This window comes from Populus alba, chromosome 4 (assembly GCF_005239225.2).
Source record: "Populus alba chromosome 4, ASM523922v2, whole genome shotgun sequence".
NCBI classification, from domain to species: domain Eukaryota; kingdom Viridiplantae; phylum Streptophyta; class Magnoliopsida; order Malpighiales; family Salicaceae; genus Populus; species Populus alba.
In genome coordinates this window covers 16694207-16713063 of record NC_133287.1, presented here as the reverse complement: position 1 = coordinate 16713063, position 18857 = coordinate 16694207, and the positions used below count along the sequence as shown (strand labels likewise).

The window sequence follows — 18857 nt, the reverse complement described above, 5'->3', positions numbered from 1 at the left end:
AAAACAAAAATTATCTTATTCTATTCTCTTTTTCTTCTTATCTTCTTTTTTTATCAACTGGCATCATTATATATATGTGGGTGTTATTATGTCATCAATTATGAACCAAAATCTTGGAATAAACACGGTGCATGCACTTCCCTTGATGGTGAAATTATTTCCATCTAGCAGTCATCTCTGTGACGCTACCTTGCTGAAATTATTGCATTAATTAGAGTCAAAATAGAAATTTATATTCATTTAATTATAAACTTGCTCCACGCATGGCATCCAATCAAATAAAAGTAATATCATCTTGTAATATAATAGCATATATTATTAAAAACATAAAACAAGACACCAACGGGATTTTTTTTTTATGAATTGAGATTCTATTTTAATAAGATCTGAACATTAACTGAAAAATAATTTATTGATTACCAAATTAATTAACACAAATTGCCATGCCAATCAGCACTTTGGCAGGCTTGGAGATCCGCAATAATCAACATTTTTTACAAACCAAGGCGCAGTTTTAATATTATAATTATTGTAGAAAAAAAAGAGAGAAAAAATAGATATTAAGAGTTTTTTATTAAAAATTTATTTTTTATATCAACAGTAATTTGAAAGTATAAAAAAAATTTATTTAAAGTAAAAGAAAAATAAAAAAATCTTAATTTTTTTTAAAATGTAAAAAAACAAGCGGATTCTAAATATTAATTATAAATAAAATATTTTTTTTTAGAGTGTGATGATATAAGAAAATCTAAAATCTAAATAAAAAAAATAAAACTCCAATTCAGTTCCCAATTTATTATTTTAGTACTAATTAAGTTTTAATAATTTTATTTTTTATCTTTTCTATTTTATTTTCGTCCTTCCACTACAGCGATTAAAACATATATTCAATGTATACACCAAGTAGTAATTTTATTCAAGATATCATAATAAATTTAACTTGCTCCAAAGGACAATTCCAACATTAAAGGTTTTCAATATTATATTTAAGATAAATATAAAATATAAAAATCACCTGAAAATATAATGATAAATTAAAGTTTTCCCAAAAAAAAAAAAAAAAAAAAAACAGCACGACACGTAAGATAATAATAATAATAAAAGAAAGTGTACCCGGCGGCTGCAGTAAAAAAAAAAAAAAGCCTCCACCTCCCTTCTCTCTCTGTCTCTGTTAACCTCTGCAAAAAACATGAATTGCAGTATCAGTCCATTACCACCTTTACAGCCCCAACCTCCTCTAAAACTAATCAAAACTATATATCCCACTCTCTCTCTCTTAAATTATTGAATTTTTAAAACCTTTTTTTTTTTTTTTTCTCAATCCTTTTCGAGTCATGATTTATGATCACTACTAGGACTTTAAGAAGAAATATATAATTACAAAAGCTTAAAACTTTGATGGCCAGTGCTTTTTAGTTCACTTTTTTCTTTTTGGAAAAATTGAAGATAGTAATGTCTGTTTCGGAGCTAAAGGAGCGCCATGTGGCGGCGACAGAGACGGTGAATTCTTTGAGAGAACGATTGAAGCAGAAACGCCTTCTTTTACTTGATACAGATAGTAATAATCATTTCAATTTTCCTTCTTTCCTTTTCATATTTGATAAAAAAATAAAATAAAAGAAACTGGATCTGATTGAAGTTGTTATGGGTTGCTGCAGTGGCAAGATACGCGAGGGCGCAAGAGAGGAGTCCGGTGAGTTTTGGGCCTACCGATCTGGTTTGTTGCAGGACTCTTCAAGGACACACTGGCAAGGTGGCTGAGGCCAGTGAAAGTTGCCTGCCTTTTCCAAGTAACTTCTGGCCCAACCAGATCCATCTTGATTCTTGATAATACGTTTACTGATAATCTCATGTTTAAAATATATTTTTTGTTTAAAAAAATATTTTTAATATTTACATATTAAAAATATTAAAAAATAATAATTTAAAATTAAAGAAGTAGTTTTTTTCAAAAATATTTTTAAAACCAAGATGCAGTTATTATTACTAATTTGATAATCTCACGGTATTTTTTATTTAAAAATATATTAAAATAATTATTTTTATTTTTTTAAAAAAATATTATTGATATTAGTATATTGAAAATATTAAAAAAAATAATTTAAAATAAAAAATATATTTTTAAAATGCAAAAGTAATCATGCTTGAAAATTCTAACCATTTCTGACCGTTGCTTTCAGCTCGGGTTCTTGTATAAACTCGGGCCCATCATAGTCGGTATCTCAAATTCACATTATTGCTGGGAAAGTGGGAATTATTTTCTCCCCATCGGACAAGTTATGCATGGGACTTCATGGTTGTCCTTTCACTTTTAAGCCACGCGGTGTAATATAATAATAATAATAATAATAATAATAATAATAAAAACAGTAGAGGGGAGACTTGACCCTGGAAAGTTACGACATTAAAAAATGACGACGAAGACTTGTATTTTTAACCGGAGACCAAATTCTGGATGAACGAACATTAAAAACTGGAATGGTTTACAAAAGACATTCGGGTGGAATTTGCCAATTATATTTCTCATCCGAAATTTTTACAGAAGATCGCTGGAGCACTAACAAAGTAACAATGGGGGTTGATGATGCAAACTTTTTTCGAAACCCATGAAACCGTACTTCACAAAAAAAATATTTTTACAATTAACATCGTGCGAATTATCCTAACCAAATTATCAAACAAGCATGCATGAAAAAATCTTAATTTCTTAAAAAAAATTAAAATTCCTCCATGCAAAACATAGATCACAACAAACACATATATTATTTTTTTCACAATCTATGAGAAAAAGGAGATCCTCAATATTAAATTCCAAGCACAAAATTGCTTGAAATCTCATATTTTAACGTTTCGGTGTTTTTAGCATTATAGTATAATTTTTTTAATTAAAAATATATTAAAATAATATATTCTTTGGTTATAAAAAAATATATATATACTTTTGATATATTGGGTTTGGTAGAGGCTCAATGACACATTGACATGTGAGGTCGATAAACAAAAGGGTACGGGACAGGCGTGTGACATACCCTTTTGTCACGAATTGACGTGGGAATTCATGGGGGATTAGATTATCTGTGCCTGAGTTAACCTTATGCCTCGCAGCTTTACAAAAGTTCTTGAGCAATTTCGATCACTTAGCATTAGTTAAGGCTAATTTCGATCACTTAGCAATTTCGATCACTTAGCATTAGTCCTTTTCATCTGCAGAAAAAATGATATTTTGGAAAGCATGTATTTGTTCAATGACTTAATGGAGAGCATCTGCAAATAATTCTTTCTTCTGTTGTATGCTCTTGCTTTCTTGGTGAGATGATTTGAGGGCACTGAATTGCACTGATGTGACTTATGTGCCTGATGACAGGGTGGCCATTGCTATGATTTATGCTCTGATCCTTCCAAGATTTGAATTATTGGGAATGTTAAAAATGTTGGCTAATTTGATCAGGGAACACCATGTGCGAACATTATAATCATATTACTAGAATAATTGTTAAGCTGAAATTGTTAGCTCATCCATTGTAATCTTTGCTTCTAATACGGAACACACCTGGGGTTTGCTAGTGTTTGAATTGTGGCTATATAGATAGTGCATTCTATACTGATATATAGGTTCATAACTTTTATAATCCATCAGGTGGGAGCTTAAGCCCTTAATGATCAATTCTTTGGTTCACTAAAATGATTTTAATCAGTTCTTGAATTGGAAAATGAATTGCAGGTTGATGTCGTAAGGTCTGCCTTAAATGCTATGGGATTTATTGACGTTGAGATTGTGGTTGCTGAGACCGGGTGGCCTTACAAGGGTGACAGCAATGAGGTTGGACCAGGCATCGAGAATGCAAGAGCTTATAATGGCAATTTGGTTGCTCACCTCAGATCAATGGTTGGAACTCCACTAATGCCTGGAAAATCTGTAGATACATATATCTTCGCCCTTTATGATGAGGATTTGAAATCTGGTCCTGCCTCTGAACGATCATTTGGCCTTCTCAAACCCGACCTTTCGGTGACATATGATATTGGTCTTTTAAAGAGTAGCTTGGTAAGACAATCTTCCTTTTCTTCAATGCCTTGATGATGTTTCTTTTGGCAATCTACTGTGAAAGCTGCTGTCATGGTGACACAAAGTAACCTGCAATTCTCACACAATTGAGGAGTTTAGAAAATGCCAGGACCCTGAATATCTAACCCAGCTTAGTCCTATAGCATCATGATTCGTGCTAGTAAATTTATGGTAAAGCTAGTTATCACTAACATGATCAATAGAAGGGAGAGGGAAGCCTTTAAAATCAACTTTCACTAAAATAAACAAGGCATGCTGGAAATGTTGTTTAAATGCGGTTAGTTTGATATTCTTGATTTGTGGTTCCTAAAATCCCCCATTTGGTCTTTTTCCTCAGACTCCATCCACACCAACAACTCCAGTGACTCCGTCACCAAAGCCAACAACAGCAGGTTGGTGTGTGCCGAAAGCTGGTGTTTCCGACGCTCAATTGCAGGCAATGCTTGATTATGCCTGTGGACAAGGCATAGATTGCGGTCCCATTCAACCAGGAGGTGCCTGTTTCGAACCAAATACTGTTGCATCACACGCTTCTTATGCCATGAATCTATACTACCAGAAGTCTGCAAAGAATCCATGGAACTGCGATTTCTCAGAAACAGCTACACTCACATTAAAAAATCCAAGTAAATCTCGTTTCAACTCCAATGCTATTTCCTTGCATATATACTTGCAATTCTAACCTCAGAAAATAACCACATCATGGTTCCTAGTTGAGCATTTTCTGACTTAAAGTTGGATGGTGTCGTAAAGCAATTCCATAGCACTTGAATGAATAATCTAGAAACCATTAGATGCCAGCTCTTATATAATGAGGTATGCTCTTATATAATGGGTCACCTCCATATTAGTATGTGATTGGAAATGTAAAAGAATTATAGCTTTTGGTTTTTATGGCTGCTTATGCCATTAGGAATACAGAAGGAAGAACATTAGCTTTTGATTCTTATGGCTACTTTGAGCATTAAATTTTTTTTTTTTATTTTTAAAAATGCTTTTGAAATGCAAAAACAAACATACTTTTTATGGGTTTAGGTCCCCATGTTACCAGAAATCTTGATCTTTTTGCTGATTATATTCTCTGCCATGGAATTATTGCTATGCTTCTGAACATATCTTCTTTAATTGTTAGGTTACAGTGGCTGCACCTACCCTGGTGGGGGTGCCTGAAGATCAGGAGGAGGTTCATTTGGGTATCAAATAAAGAAGTTGAGTTGCTTTTATATCTGCAATTGTAAATGCTCTCTCCTTTAATTGGGTAGCATTGATCTCTCTCTTTCGCTCTCTCTCTCTCTGTTCTCATATGATCTAATACTGTTAGGACTGCAATTATGTTTAGAGGAACTTTATAAACTCTGTCACATGGTTTCCGTACCATGTTTCAAATATCCAACTATGTAATCCATCATCCGTGACTGTAATAGATCCTTTCTTCGTTTTCTTTCCCGCCTGTTATAGATCCATCATCCGTATGGTTTTGTGAAGAAAATGTCTTTGCTTGGACCTCTTCTCTCTCAATGAGAAGCACTATTTCCTTCACATTTCCATGGAAGGATCTGGGTTTGGTCTCCCACGCAGCATGTTTGAAACATCAAGGATCTGGCAAGAGTTGATTTCAGTTCTTTAGATTTGGCCATCTCTCGTGTTTGGAAATAATTGTTGAGCCCAACTACTTAAGAATTTGTGCGGGAATCTTACCTGTTAAATCGCATGAAACATGGAAGGAGGCGTGGTTTAGTCGAGGAATTCTGACATGAAGACCGTTGAAATTCTCAGTACCTAAACTACCCCTCAATACAAGAATCTCACCCGCACACAAACCTTTTCTGCGTCCACGACTCGCTTCTCCACGACCACTCTCCTGTTTGTGCTCGCATGTTTATTTCGGGTTTTAAAATTGTTTTATTTGTTTTAATTAATATTTTTTTTTTATTGTTTTCAAATCATTTTTATATATTAATATCAAATTTAATTTTAAAAAAAATTAATACTTTTCTAAATAAAAGTTTTTTTAAAAATAATTATACTTTTTCAAGACCATTTCTGCTTTTCTCGTCTTGGTTTGTGCTTGGGTGGCGGTAAAGGAGCCCATGGAGGAAAATCCAAATGGTGGCCGGGCTTGGGCCCAAATTGATAATTCATGACAATGTTGTTTACAGTGAACATCACCAAAGTATATGGGCTTGACATCTACCTCTCCCAAGACCAGACCATGAAAATGTAACTACTCGTCTACAAGCTCTTCGAGACTACCACATGGATTTTCAAACAGAACAGGAAGAATGAGAACACATGTTATACGGCGTGTCAAACCGGTCCAGTTTGACTACGGGTGGCCCTCCATCGACCGACTTCTTTTTCCGGCGGACTTTGTCAAATGGGCTTCTCTAATTTGACTAAGAACAAATAATACCGGGAGTGTATTAAGTATTTTTTTTATTTTTTTAAAAAATAATAAAGTATTTTTAAATGCATCAAAAAAGAGTACGGCCATTATATTCTCGCGAATGATTTGATATCCATGAAATATTTTTCTTGGGGGGGTTTTTTGAACTGGTATTTTGTAGACTGGTTCTTCTCAATGATTAGCCTAACCAAGGCCTCTCTGCTTCTGGAACAATTCGAATGATGCCCGAAGCTTAAAGTCGTAGGTATGGATAAGCTCTCCGAAGCGTGTGTGGTCCATCGATTTCTGACCATGTCAACCCCCCCTGGACGTCGGATTGCCCTTCCCTCCAGCTCAATGATCGATTTGGTTGGACCTTGAAATGGCACCGTTTCTAAGCGTCAAAATGACAAATATTCCGTAGAAAACGCTTGAAAATGCGCTTGCACGGCGGCGGAGGAACTACCCATTCTTTGTGATTGGATTGCATCTTAACAAAAAGAAAAGGTGTTTACATTTTTTGACCACGGTTAAAAATATTAATGGGATATTTTTTATTTAAAAATATATTAAAATAATATTTTTTAAAAATTATTTTTAATATTAATATATTAAAATAATTTTAAAAAACTAAAATAAATATTAATTCAATTTTTTTTTTCAGTAAATACTTTTAGAACATAAAAACAAAAATTATCTTATTCTATTCTCTTTTTCTTCTTATCTTCTTTTTTATCAACTGGCATCATTATATATATGTGGGTGTTATTATGTCATCAATTATGAACCAAAATCTTGGAATAAACACGGTGCATGCACTTCCCTTGATGGTGAAATTATTTCCATCTAGCAGTCATCTCTGTGACGCTACCTTGCTGAAATTATTGCATTAATTAGAGTCAAAATAGAAATTTATATTCATTTAATTATAAACTTGCTCCACGCATGGCATCCAATCAAATAAAAGTAATATCATCTTGTAATATAATAGCATATATTATTAAAAACATAAAACAAGACACCAACGGGATTTTTTTTTTTATGAATTGAGATTCTATTTTAATAAGATCTGAACATTAACTGAAAAATAATTTATTGATTACCAAATTAATTAACACAAATTGCCATGCCAATCAGCACTTTGGCAGGCTTGGAGATCATCAATAATCAACATTTTTTACAAACCAAGGCGCAGTTTTAATATTATAATTATTGTAGAAAACAAAAGAGAGAAAAAATAGATATTAAGAGTTTTTTTATTAAAAATTTATTTTTTATATCAACAGTAATTTGAAAGTATAAAAAAAATTTATTTAAAGTAAAAGAAAAATAAAAAAATCTTAATGTTTTTTAAAATGTAAAAAAACAAGCGATTCTAAATATTAATTATAAATAAAATATTTTTTTTTAGAGTGTGATGATATAAGAAAATCTAAAATCTAAATAAAAAAAATAAAACTCCAATTCAGTTCCCAATTTATTATTTTAGTACTAATTAAGTTTTAATAATTTTATTTTTATCTTTTCTATTTTATTTTCGTCCTTCCACTACAGCGATTAAAACATATATTCAATGTATACACCAAGTAGTAATTTTATTCAAGATATCATAATAAATTTAACTTGCTCCAAAGGACAATTCCAACATTAAAGGTTTTCAATATTATATTTAAGATAAAATATAAAAATATAAAAATCACCTGAAAATATAATGATAAATTAAAGTTTTCCCAAAAAAAAAAAAAAACAGCACGACACGTAAGATAATAATAATAATAAAAGAAAGTGTACCCGGCGGCTGCAGTAAAAAAAAAAAAAAAAGCCTCCACCTCCCTTCTCTCTCTGTCTCTGTTAACCTCTGCAAAAAACATGAATTGCAGTATCAGTCCATTACCACCTTTACAGCCCCAACCTCCTCTAAAACTAATCAAAACTATATATCCCACTCTCTCTCTCTTAAATTATTGAATTTTTAAAACCTTTTTTTTTTTTTTTCTCAATCCTTTTCGAGTCATGATTTATGATCACTACTAGGACTTTAAGAAGAAATATATAATTACAAAAGCTTAAAACTTTGATGGCCAGTGCTTTTTAGTTCACTTTTTTCTTTTTGGAAAAATTGAAGATAGTAATGTCTGTTTCGGAGCTAAAGGAGCGCCATGTGGCGGCGACAGAGACGGTGAATTCTTTGAGAGAACGATTGAAGCAGAAACGCCTTCTTTTACTTGATACAGATAGTAATAATCATTTCAATTTTCCTTCTTTCCTTTTCATATTTGATAAAAAAAATAAAATAAAAGAAACTGGATCTGATTGAAGTTGTTATGGGTTGCTGCAGTGGCAAGATACGCGAGGGCGCAAGAGAGGAGTCCGGTGAGTTTTGGGCCTACCGATCTGGTTTGTTGCAGGACTCTTCAAGGACACACTGGCAAGGTGATAACCACTATTCTTGTTCTTTTAAAATTAATTCTTATTTGTTTTCATCGTAGATACAAGATAGAGGCAATAAATGGGGTTTTGGGTTTTGATTTAACTGGCGAAGGAAGCCATGTAGTATTTGGTAGTTGCAATTGCTAGAAGGATTTTTTTTTTTTTTTTTTGGGTGGCAGATGCGATATAGCTTATGCAGAATTTGTTATCTGCCACTAACTTAGGCGAAGGAATGTTATGGGAAACAAAGGGTCCCTATTTCTGGCTTGGCTTCCAAAAACGAAGTCTAGTGAAGATTGGGTGACTTAGTATTACTTTTAAGATCTTTTGCTCTCTGTTTTGTAATGGGGGTGTGTTTATGAAAGGGCAAGAAATATTCATCTGGATGAATTTATTATTAAACGAGAAAAAGTAAGTGCATATTATAGACAGAGAGCACCCAAGAAACAGATAGTTTGGTTTGTTATAGAGGCCCTTTGAATGGGAGAAGTTAGAAGTTGTCAATTGATTTATCGAAAAAGCTGAGAGTTAGAACATCAACATTTTATTCAATGCTCTGTTTGTTAGGAAGGAGGGGGGGTGGATTGAGGAGGAGGAATGAGATGCTTTCTAAGCTAGTTTGTTGGATGGAGACCCAAGAAAGGAAGGGAAGGATCCCGAATTTCCTTCCGTCATGTAATTCGCCATCCATCCTTTCCTCTCTTGTTATCCCAACAAGTAGATAGACGGGTTAATATCCCTCCTTTCTACTCTCAATTCCTCCCCTTTACCCTTACCATCCCTCTTAATGAACAGAGTGCAAGCAAAATTATGAAGGTTTGCATAGGTATTTTGAAGCAGTGAAATGAGGAGATGATGCGTAAGATCTGCAGACTAAAGGGTGATTATGTTGTATTGATCGCATGTTAATTGTAATTTGGCATGAGTGCTAAACAATGGGTTTCAAATAGAGTTTTAATACCCATGACACTTGCAGGTATATTCGTTGGATTGGACCCCTGAAAGGAATAGAATAGTAAGTGCTTCTCAAGATGGGCGATTAATAGTGTGGAATGCTCTAACAAGTCAGAAAACTCATGCCATAAAGCTACCTTGTGCGTGGGTGATGACATGTGCTTTCTCTCCTACTGGACAATCTGTTGCTTGTGGCGGTCTTGATAGTGTTTGCTCAATTTTTAACCTGAATTCACCAACTGATAAGGATGGGAATCTACCTGTATCGAGAATGCTTAGCGGGCATAAGGGCTATGTATCATCCTGTCAGTATGTTCCAGATGAGGATACCCACCTGATAACAAGTTCTGGTGACCAGACATGTGTTTTGTGGGATATTACAACGGGCATTAGAACTTCCGTGTTTGGAGGAGAATTTCAGTCTGGACATACTGCTGATGTGCAAAGGTAAGGCATTCTCCAAGTTTTCTTCGAGCTAACCTTGTTACTGCAAGAAAAAACTCCTCACATGCGTGGCAAACTGCGTACCTGCCTACCTTTTGACTTCAAATTCAACAGGACTAGCTACCTAGTTAGCCTTCAGCTGCTCTTGTAGTGGTGCCTTCTCCTACAACCCTATATTTACTCTATGTTGACATTTATATATGGTGGTGCATCCTGTGACAATCGAACCTTATAGAATAGATGTTTTCTTTTTGTCCTTAAATCACTCATAGCATTACATTATTACATTCAAATTTTATGATTTTCTCCTTTGTCAGGAGCAATTAGCACTTTTGAATTTTGACCTTTGTGATACTGATTTGTATCCTGCAGTGTCTCGATTAATGGATCAAACTCTAGAATGTTTGTATCTGGTTCCTGTGATTCAACTGCCCGGTTATGGGACACCCGAGTTGCAAGTAGAGCAGTGCGCACATTTCATGGGCATGAAGGAGATGTCAATGCTGTAAAGTTCTTTCCTGATGGTAATAGATTTGGAACAGGCTCGGACGATGGTACTTGCAGGTTATTTGATATCAGGACTGGGCACCAGCTCCAAGTTTACTATCACCAGCATGGTGATAATGAGATCCCACATGTAACCTCCATTTCATTTTCAATATCAGGAAGACTCCTCTTTGCAGGATACTCAAATGGTGACTGTTATGTTTGGGACACTTTATTGGCAGAGGTACCCTTTTGCACTTTGAATTAAGTTCATTATGGTACGATCAAAACATCTTTCGAGGAATTGGATTTGCTTGCATCGATCAAGTTATTTAATACTATTTATGGGAATCTGAACTCGGTGGGGGCATTTTCTAATCCCAACTTTGGCTTTTGTTTCATAATTTGAATGTTGCTCTAATGTCATCTGGTTGTGCATCACTACCACTGAGTTATGAGGTTTCATAGGTTTTGCACTAGATACCCATTTGCAAGTGCCTTTTCTCAGCATAGGTCTAAAGCCTTGCTATGCTCATGATATATAAAAAAACCCGAAAACAAACTTATGTAAAGAGTGGCACTGGAGTTCCTCCACTTTGTTGGTGGCTATTGTTTTTCCAATTTGTGTCATATGAATTATCATAACTCCCAATTTTGTAACCTTTAAGAAAGAAAAGCTTGAACATTATGCTTTTGTTGCATGCGGCCTTTTTTGATGAGTAGTTCTGTGCATGTGTGTAAGTTGTGGAAGATTTGAGGTGGGCCATGATATTGCATCCATTGACCCTGATTAATTTTGTCTTTCATGGCAGGCTGTTTTGAACCTGGGATCTTTGCAGAACTCACACGAGAACCGGATAAGCTGTTTGGGTTTATCAGCTGATGGAAGTGCCTTGTGTACAGGAAGTTGGGATACAAATCTAAAGGTCAGTCTCCATATAAACAATGGCCTTATTTTTTCTTCTGATACTGTCCGATCTTGAGATACATCTAGGAAAAAGTTCCATATCAAATCTACGAAAAGATTGTGTTGATCATGACATACATTTGAAAATCTTAGTTATCCAGTTCTGTCCTTCTCAACATACATAATCTGTTATGTTTGTTCTAAATGATTCTATTTTAGGTATTGAGGCACTTGTTATTCTTAGTTTTTGGGTTCTAGATGCCCTGCCTATTCTAACAACAAAGCACCTTTTATTCAATTATTAACTTTCTGATATATAGGATCCCATTCACCCTGCATTGATAATTATTTATGTCAGAATGCTACTGCTTATTCTGGTGTTGTGCATGTTGGAGGTGTCATGCTTAATTAAATCTATTGCACATAATGTTATCCAGTTTCACTTTGGTCTTCTGTTACATTTATTTACAGATGAATTAGTTACCAATTCGGAAACCTGATAAAATTTCTCTCCTCCCTCTGTCTCCAGATTTGGGCTTTTGGAGGGCACAGGCAGGTAATCTGATTCAAGCAGAAGGATCGAATCATATGTCTCGTTTCCTCTCAGGTTCATGCTTCTCAAAGCCTTTTCAGATGCACTGTGCTGTTGGTAGATTCCTTCACATTCTCGTCAAGTTTATGTGAACCATATCTCTGTGCTGCCTCCTGTAATTCTCATGTGAAAATTGATGAGAAAATGGAAAATTGCATGATCTTACTTGGTGAAATTGGCTATTCATGTTATATCCTGGCTACAGTATCAAAGTTGCCTGTTTAACTTGTACGTACCAATTACTGTATCCTGTACCTTTATTTAATGAAAAATCTTCGTTTTCCTTAATCAATCCTCCACCTCCCCATACTAACCCTCTTTTTTTCCTGTATCATACCTCAAAACTAATGCCCTGTATCACCCATTACCTTGTTAGATGTTAGATAACAAAGATGTGACTGCATGCTGTTTCTATTTTGCTAAAGTTCAATCCATGGAATCTTTTCACGAACTTATGTCTCGTGATGGTGTTTGCTTTGTCTACATAATCTAGATGTCCGGGGGAGGGATCAATGCCAAGGACCCCTCCTGCGTGCTCAGGTTGCCATTGCTAGCTGCTAACTAGAGTTTGAACTTTGAAAAGTTTTTGCTTAAGGAAGTTCTGAAACACTTTTAGGTGATGGAAAGTTTTCTTCCCGTATCGGGTTACAAGCTCGACGAAGCTTTGTAACCAGTACCCTTTCTAAAATCTATAGGCCTGCTGATTCAATTTCTTCTCCGGTATGGATTGGCCTTGCCTAACTGAGCAGTCGTATATTTGCTGGAATCTTTATACTCGCTCCCTAAAAAACTACCTACACGAAATTTCAACTAAAGTAATCGACAAGAACTCCACAGTAGAATATACAGTAGAAAATACAAGCCAAGATTTAATGGTCCAATTGTGCCATAACCCATCATCATTTTTTTAAAAAAAAATATCAATAGCCACACCTAAAAAAATTACATAAAATCTTGCCATCACCCATCATCTTTTCTTTTTTTCTTTTTTTCTTTTTTCAATATTCATGGCCACGCCTGTATAATTACAGTCGTGCATGGTAAAGTCCTTCACTCGTGAAATAACTGAAAACATATAGACTTAATTCTACACAATCCTGCTCTTAATAATATTGTATAAACTATTAACTCAAATTGAAATGATTTTCGATGGTCTGGGAAGTTTGAAATTTTGAGAATTCTCAAGGGCTGCGTCTCTGACTCCCTGCCCGACTCTTGGTCATTTGACTCATTTCTTCACTGCTGGAAGAGGAAGGATTCAGCCCATATTCGCTCGTGTGACCAAATTCGCTGCTTGCATAGCCGTTGCTGTCTACTGCCGTCCTCCTAAACCTCCGCATATCTGTACTGTATGAGCTCTGGTCATAATCAGAACTGGAAGCGGAGCTGAAGATTAGGCCAGCTTTCCTCGCTTCGTCCAAGGAGACTTCACCTTCAAGTGCTCGTACAATCTGTTTCATGTGTACTTATTAGCATCTCTTAAGATTTTTTACAATTTCCATTAACTAAAGTGATTATGTATTATGATCAGCTTATCCACTATCTTAGATCTTTCATTTTCCTCCTCGCCCTTTGATGTCACCAAAAGTTTGTAAAGGCTTAGGAGTGGCTAGCTATTAGATTTCTTTGAGATGAAGAAACAGGGCAAATTCTATTTCTTTGAAGAAATTATATCGATGACAAATTTAAGTATGGACTAAGATTTCTTGAAAATGCATGGTGGTTGCTTGATCAAAGCTTTGAATTTTTTAAACAGAACCAGAGATCACCATGGTAATTAAAATATCATACCCGGCTCATTTTCGGCCTCCTCTTTGCTGAATGACTAACTGATGCACCAGCGCATGCCACCATGCATGCCATCTCCTGGAGATCGTAATTGCCCTCCAAAGCTGGATCAACCAGCTCATCGTAGTTTCCATCTTCTATTGCTTTTGCACATAAGGGTCTAGCCTGTAGATGCATAAACCGAAAATTCAATATAAGCATTTACTCGTGTTTCAGAAGCTCGATTAAACGCAGTTATGAGGCTGCAAAATTAAAGATCCGCACCCAGTCTACCAAGCTGTCATCCATGTCACCGGAGAGATCCACAGGGCGACGTCCAGTTATCAGTTCCAATAGCATGACACCGAAGGAGAAAACATCAGATTTATCGGTAAGCTTGCCACTCGAAGCATACTCTGGAGCCAAGTACCTAAATGTATGGATCAATGATAATCACATATTAACATGTGCGAGTCAAATTCTATTATAATTTGGTGCTCCAGCAGAACACATGATCCAACAATGAAATGGAGCAAGAGTTTCTTACCCGAATGTTCCCATTATTCGAGTGGATACATGAGTATAGTTGTCTGAAGATAGCTTAGCCAAACCAAAATCTGCCACCTGATATTTAACATAAATCATCAGCTGAAACAATTATATCTAAACAGAGGTAATTTGTTGCCTGAATACCATAGCTTCGAAACTGTAGTCAAGCAGAATATTTGCTGCTTTAATGTCCCTGTGGATAATGCGTGGGTGGCCTGCATGTATCAAACAGATTACCCCAAGAGAAACAGATACCGAAAGGGAAAGGGGGAGGGGAGGCAGATCGAGAAGTGGTAATTGACTTACAGTCTTCATGCAAGTATGCAAGTCCTCTGGCCGATCCAAGGGCAATTTTGAGCCTAGTAGGCCAGCCCATGGTCGGATGACCCTTACCTGCAAATTTGACGACAGTATCATATGATCAGGAATAAAGAATGCCATGAATGAGAGGAATTTATCAAGGAAAATGGAGAGTTCAGGATTTTTAGAGCATACCATGAAGGTGAAATTCAAGGGTGGAATTGGGGACGAACTCGTAAACCAACAACCTTTGACCTCCTTCAATGCAATAACCAACAAGGGACACGAGGTGGCGATGATGGACGCGGCTAATAATCTCAACCTCAGCCTGAAATTCTCGATCTCCTTGTCCACTACCAGTTTTGAGACTCTTAACTGCAATTTCCTTGCCATTAGGCAACGCCCCTTTATGAACATAACCAAAACCTCCCTGCCCTATTAGATTCGCTTGAGAAAATCCTGCAGTTGCTGCTGCTAATTCACCGTAGCTGAAGCTGCTCTTGGTGAACCCAAGAGTCAAGGACGGGTGTGATGGAGGCAATCCTGACGAACCGTGTGAGCCGGAGTAATTGGAACTCATTTCACTACTTGACATAATTGCAACTTGAGGTGGTGGTGGTGGTGGTGGTGCGGGTGACCAAGCTCCATGTCCTCCACCAGGAGGTGGAGGAAGATTTACAACTTGCTCTGCGAGCTCGCTTTCATTGTGCCCATTACTAACAGGTTGTTGAAGAGGTGTTACGTTGTAATAAAGACCACCTGCGGCTGCACGTTTAATAATTATACTACACAATAAGCAGTACTCAAAATTCAATCTGGCCAGTAATCTTAGTCAGGTTGAATAAGTATTTATATCATATCATTCAAAATCAAATGAGCAGGGTTAGCACCACTGCAACAGAATATGATTTTAGCGACAATTGTGAAATGCCACTGTAAGTACATATTGTAATAATATTTTATGCAATTGCTTTTATCTTATCTTTGTCAAAATTTATTTTATTTAAGTGATTCTTTTAAAATAGTAAATATTTTTTAAAATGGTTTTTTTTAGAAATATATTAAAATAATTTTTTTTTTTTTTTTTAACATCAACCCAGCAAAATATCTAAAAACCAATATATTTTTTTTAAAAATACTTTTAAAACATAAAAATAAATGAGTTCAACCATATTAAATTTATTTATTCTAAAATTAACTCAAATCCCGATAATAATAATTAATAATAGCAATTATAAGTAGAAAATATATTTTATGCAAGATTTTTTTATGAAAATGCCACAAAAGTCAATTCTATTATCGTGTATATGGCTCGGAAAGGCTCTTGCTTACCAGACGTAACTGTAATTCATAGTGTGATATGTACCTTTGGGTGCAGGGGAGTGATCTTGGTAGTAATAATCATGATGTGGCGATCTCTTCTTTTTCTTTCTGCATGTACATAAAAATACAAGCATGGCAAGCAGCAACAATAACCCCACTCCAACCACGGTTCCTGCTATAATTGGTACAAGGTTAGCTTCATCCCCGTTGCCTGAAGATGTTGCAGGGGTATTGTTCGGTGACGAATTCCCTGATTTTCCTAGAGATCGTGGTGGAGGTGGCGAGTTGCGAGAATTGGATGATGACGGAGGTGGTGGAGGCGACCAAATATTACTACCATTATCTTTTGTTGTCGGGGGAGGAGGAGGTGAGTTATTTTCCTTAGAAGAGGAAGGTGGTGATGGTGATGAAGAATCCGAGTTTTCTGGTGGTGGTGGTGAGGGCGAGCTTTGATCAGAGGGTGGTGTGGACGACTCTGTTGGCGGTGGTGGTGATGGAGAGACCTCTACCGGGGGTGGGGATGTGGATGGAGGTGGCGATGACTCCAATGGTGGTGGCGGTGGCTCTTGTAATGACGGAGGTGGTGCAGATGATGGTGGTGGAGAAAGTGGAGATTCTTCAGGCGCGGGGGAAGACATGGTAGGAATAATACTTGCCAAGCAATATTATCGTCGAAGCTTCCCGGACAAATCCCACCCCTCTTCCAAACGATATGAACCCAGATACTCTAACGAGAAAGATGCATTAAGAAAACGAATATCCAGCCAAATGATTTTTGAAGAACAGAATCTAACGCTTAGAATGATAAAATCATTAAATGCAGTCCTAGAGGATATATAGTTAATTAATAAATATAATTCCTAACAAGATCAACAATGCATGAAAGACCAATAATGTGTAGCTGCGATGATGATGATTTTCAAACCATTTACATGTCTAATTAATCATTTTTATTTGATTTAGCTCAAGAAGTCTCACGAAAAAGGAAAAGGAGAGGAATTATAATACCTGGGGAAGAAGAAGGGTGAGTAAATTCTCAAAGGATGGAAATTGGGAGGCAAGGTTGCATGGTATTAGTTTTATGTACTGTGGTACACAGAATCCCCTCCTACAAAGGAGGGGAGTTTCTGTCATTTGCCTATATTTGGGGCCCCGCATTACCTCATTCATACATATATACATACATGTATATACATAATACATATATACATACGTGTGTGTGTAAAAAAAAACAGAAACTAATTTTAGTATCATTGTAGTTTTCCTGTGCAAAGGTCATGAAGATCTTGTTGACTCTTTGTTGGAAAGCCACCACTTGATTAAGCGTCCGTAATTATAATAATGATTGTGGTTTAAAGTATTTTTTATTTAAAAAATATATTAAAAATAATATATTTTTTTTATTTTTAAAAATTATTTTTGATATTAATATATCAAAATAATTTAAAAATATAAAAAATAATAAAACAAATTTAAATTTAAAAAACACAATTAATTGTATCGCGTTACCAAACAGCCCCAACTCATCTCTTGTCATGGTTGTATTAAAATTATGGTAAGGATTTGATGTGAATACTGTAATCATATAGTCACATAACAAAACCCATCCAACTTTTTATTGCCTGGATATTAGTTTTTTAACATAATTATTTATTTAAAATTTTATTTTTAATATTAATATATTAAAAATAAAAAAAAAATCAAAATTAGGATCGCAATTTCAAATGATACCGACGATCACAGTACAGATACAATCTAATGGGCATAACAACTTTCTGAAATTTTTGTTTACAAGACGATTAGTTGTAACCTGTGGACTCATAAGATTTGTTATTCTGTCCTTCCCTACCCACTGTCTCTATAATTCTATCTTTACGGTTGGCAACCGGAGATTGAAAACTTCTCTTGTTATTATTAAATCTAAATATTTGTGATGAAGCTTGGAAAAACTTCATTGAACTTGAGCTTTTTTAATGGACGATTGTCGTTTCGATGGGACTGTTAACCGTGAAAACACTCTCCGATATTAAAATTAGTTTAGTGTTTCTAGACAGCGATAATATAAAAATGGCAAGTAGAGAGAATCGAATATTCTTCTCCGCGTGGTGTTGAGAGATTTTTATTTTTTTTTTAACAAAAACTTGGCATTTTATATAAAAAAAAACATGAAAAAATCTCTTAGATGTTGAAGATGATAACTCTATTCCTCTCTAGTATCTCTATTCAGAGTTATGATAGGCTTATAGCTTATAATAATAAAAAGATATTAGAAGGAAAGGGGAGGGGTGGGGAGAACACAGGCCCAACCTATTGTGGAGTTGGGCAACCGAGAGTGATGATATAAAATGTCTGTAAATATAGATGATAGCTTATATAGATGTTGTTGGTTGTTAAAGTGTTTTTTATATTAAAATAATATTTTTTTTATTTTTAAAATAAGCGTATCAAAATGATCTAGAATATATATAAAAAATTAATTTTTAATAAAAAAATATTTTTTTATAAAACACAATTTACAAACAATAATTTAACTTATTATTTAATGGTTGATATTATTGCCATTGTATAATATATTTTTATCACTTACTAAATGTTAATATTACATTTATACATAGAGCTATAGCTAAAAGAAAGCATTGTTTTGTAAGTAATT

The 18857-nt window shown here is 35.1% G+C and overlaps 3 protein-coding genes across 3 annotated transcripts; 2 read left to right on the top strand and 1 right to left on the bottom strand.

Annotated features, from left to right (window-relative positions):
• Positions 1 to 3604: 3604 nt before the first annotated feature.
• LOC118039768 (glucan endo-1,3-beta-D-glucosidase-like) lies at positions 3605 to 5507 on the top strand. The gene is made up of 3 exons (XM_035046563.2): positions 3605 to 4045; positions 4404 to 4692; positions 5199 to 5507. The coding sequence occupies exons 1-3, from the start codon at positions 3752 to 3754 to the stop codon at positions 5234 to 5236; spliced, it is 621 nt and encodes a 206-aa protein (XP_034902454.2). The 5' UTR covers positions 3605 to 3751; the 3' UTR covers positions 5237 to 5507.
• A 2753-nt stretch (positions 5508 to 8260) lies between these two features.
• On the top strand, positions 8261 to 12553 carry LOC118039767 (guanine nucleotide-binding protein subunit beta-2). Its single transcript, XM_035046561.2, has 6 exons — positions 8261 to 8689; positions 8791 to 8885; positions 9859 to 10283; positions 10653 to 11010; positions 11579 to 11692; positions 12203 to 12553. The coding sequence occupies exons 1-6, from the start codon at positions 8584 to 8586 to the stop codon at positions 12236 to 12238; spliced, it is 1134 nt and encodes a 377-aa protein (XP_034902452.1). The 5' UTR covers positions 8261 to 8583; the 3' UTR covers positions 12239 to 12553.
• Positions 12554 to 13002: 449 nt separating this feature from the next.
• On the bottom strand, positions 13003 to 17276 carry LOC118039769 (proline-rich receptor-like protein kinase PERK15). Its single transcript, XM_073408856.1, has 9 exons — positions 17213 to 17276; positions 16248 to 16931; positions 15077 to 15646; positions 14888 to 14974; positions 14726 to 14796; positions 14580 to 14656; positions 14318 to 14462; positions 14057 to 14218; positions 13003 to 13716 (listed from the first exon to the last, which is right to left on the bottom strand). The coding sequence occupies exons 2-9, from the start codon at positions 16840 to 16842 to the stop codon at positions 13447 to 13449; spliced, it is 1977 nt and encodes a 658-aa protein (XP_073264957.1). The 5' UTR covers positions 16843 to 16931; positions 17213 to 17276; the 3' UTR covers positions 13003 to 13446.
• Between the last annotated feature and the right edge of the window lie 1581 nt (positions 17277 to 18857).

Bases quoted from the DNA above. Each gene is read 5' to 3' on its own strand.
- LOC118039768 (XM_035046563.2), top strand. From the start codon at position 3,752: ATGGGATTTATTGACGTTGAGATTGTGGTTGCTGAGACCGGGTGGCCT. The intron at 4,046-4,403 runs GTAAGACAATCT...CTTTTTCCTCAG, and splicing joins GTCTTTTAAAGAGTAGCTTG to ACTCCATCCACACCAACAAC. The intron at 4,693-5,198 runs GTAAATCTCGTT...TTTAATTGTTAG, and splicing joins ACTCACATTAAAAAATCCAA to GTTACAGTGGCTGCACCTAC.
- LOC118039767 (XM_035046561.2), top strand. From the start codon at position 8,584: ATGTCTGTTTCGGAGCTAAAGGAGCGCCATGTGGCGGCGACAGAGACG. The intron at 8,886-9,858 runs GTGATAACCACT...TGACACTTGCAG, and splicing joins TTCAAGGACACACTGGCAAG to GTATATTCGTTGGATTGGAC. The intron at 11,693-12,202 runs GTCAGTCTCCAT...CTCTGTCTCCAG, and splicing joins GTTGGGATACAAATCTAAAG to ATTTGGGCTTTTGGAGGGCA.
- LOC118039769 (XM_073408856.1), bottom strand. From the start codon at position 16,842: ATGTCTTCCCCCGCGCCTGAAGAATCTCCACTTTCTCCACCACCATCA. The intron at 14,975-15,076 runs GTATGCTCTAAA...TCAAATTTGCAG, and splicing joins CCTTGAATTTCACCTTCATG to GTAAGGGTCATCCGACCATG. The intron at 13,717-14,056 runs GTATGATATTTT...CACATGAAACAG, and splicing joins GGAGGCCGAAAATGAGCCGG to ATTGTACGAGCACTTGAAGG.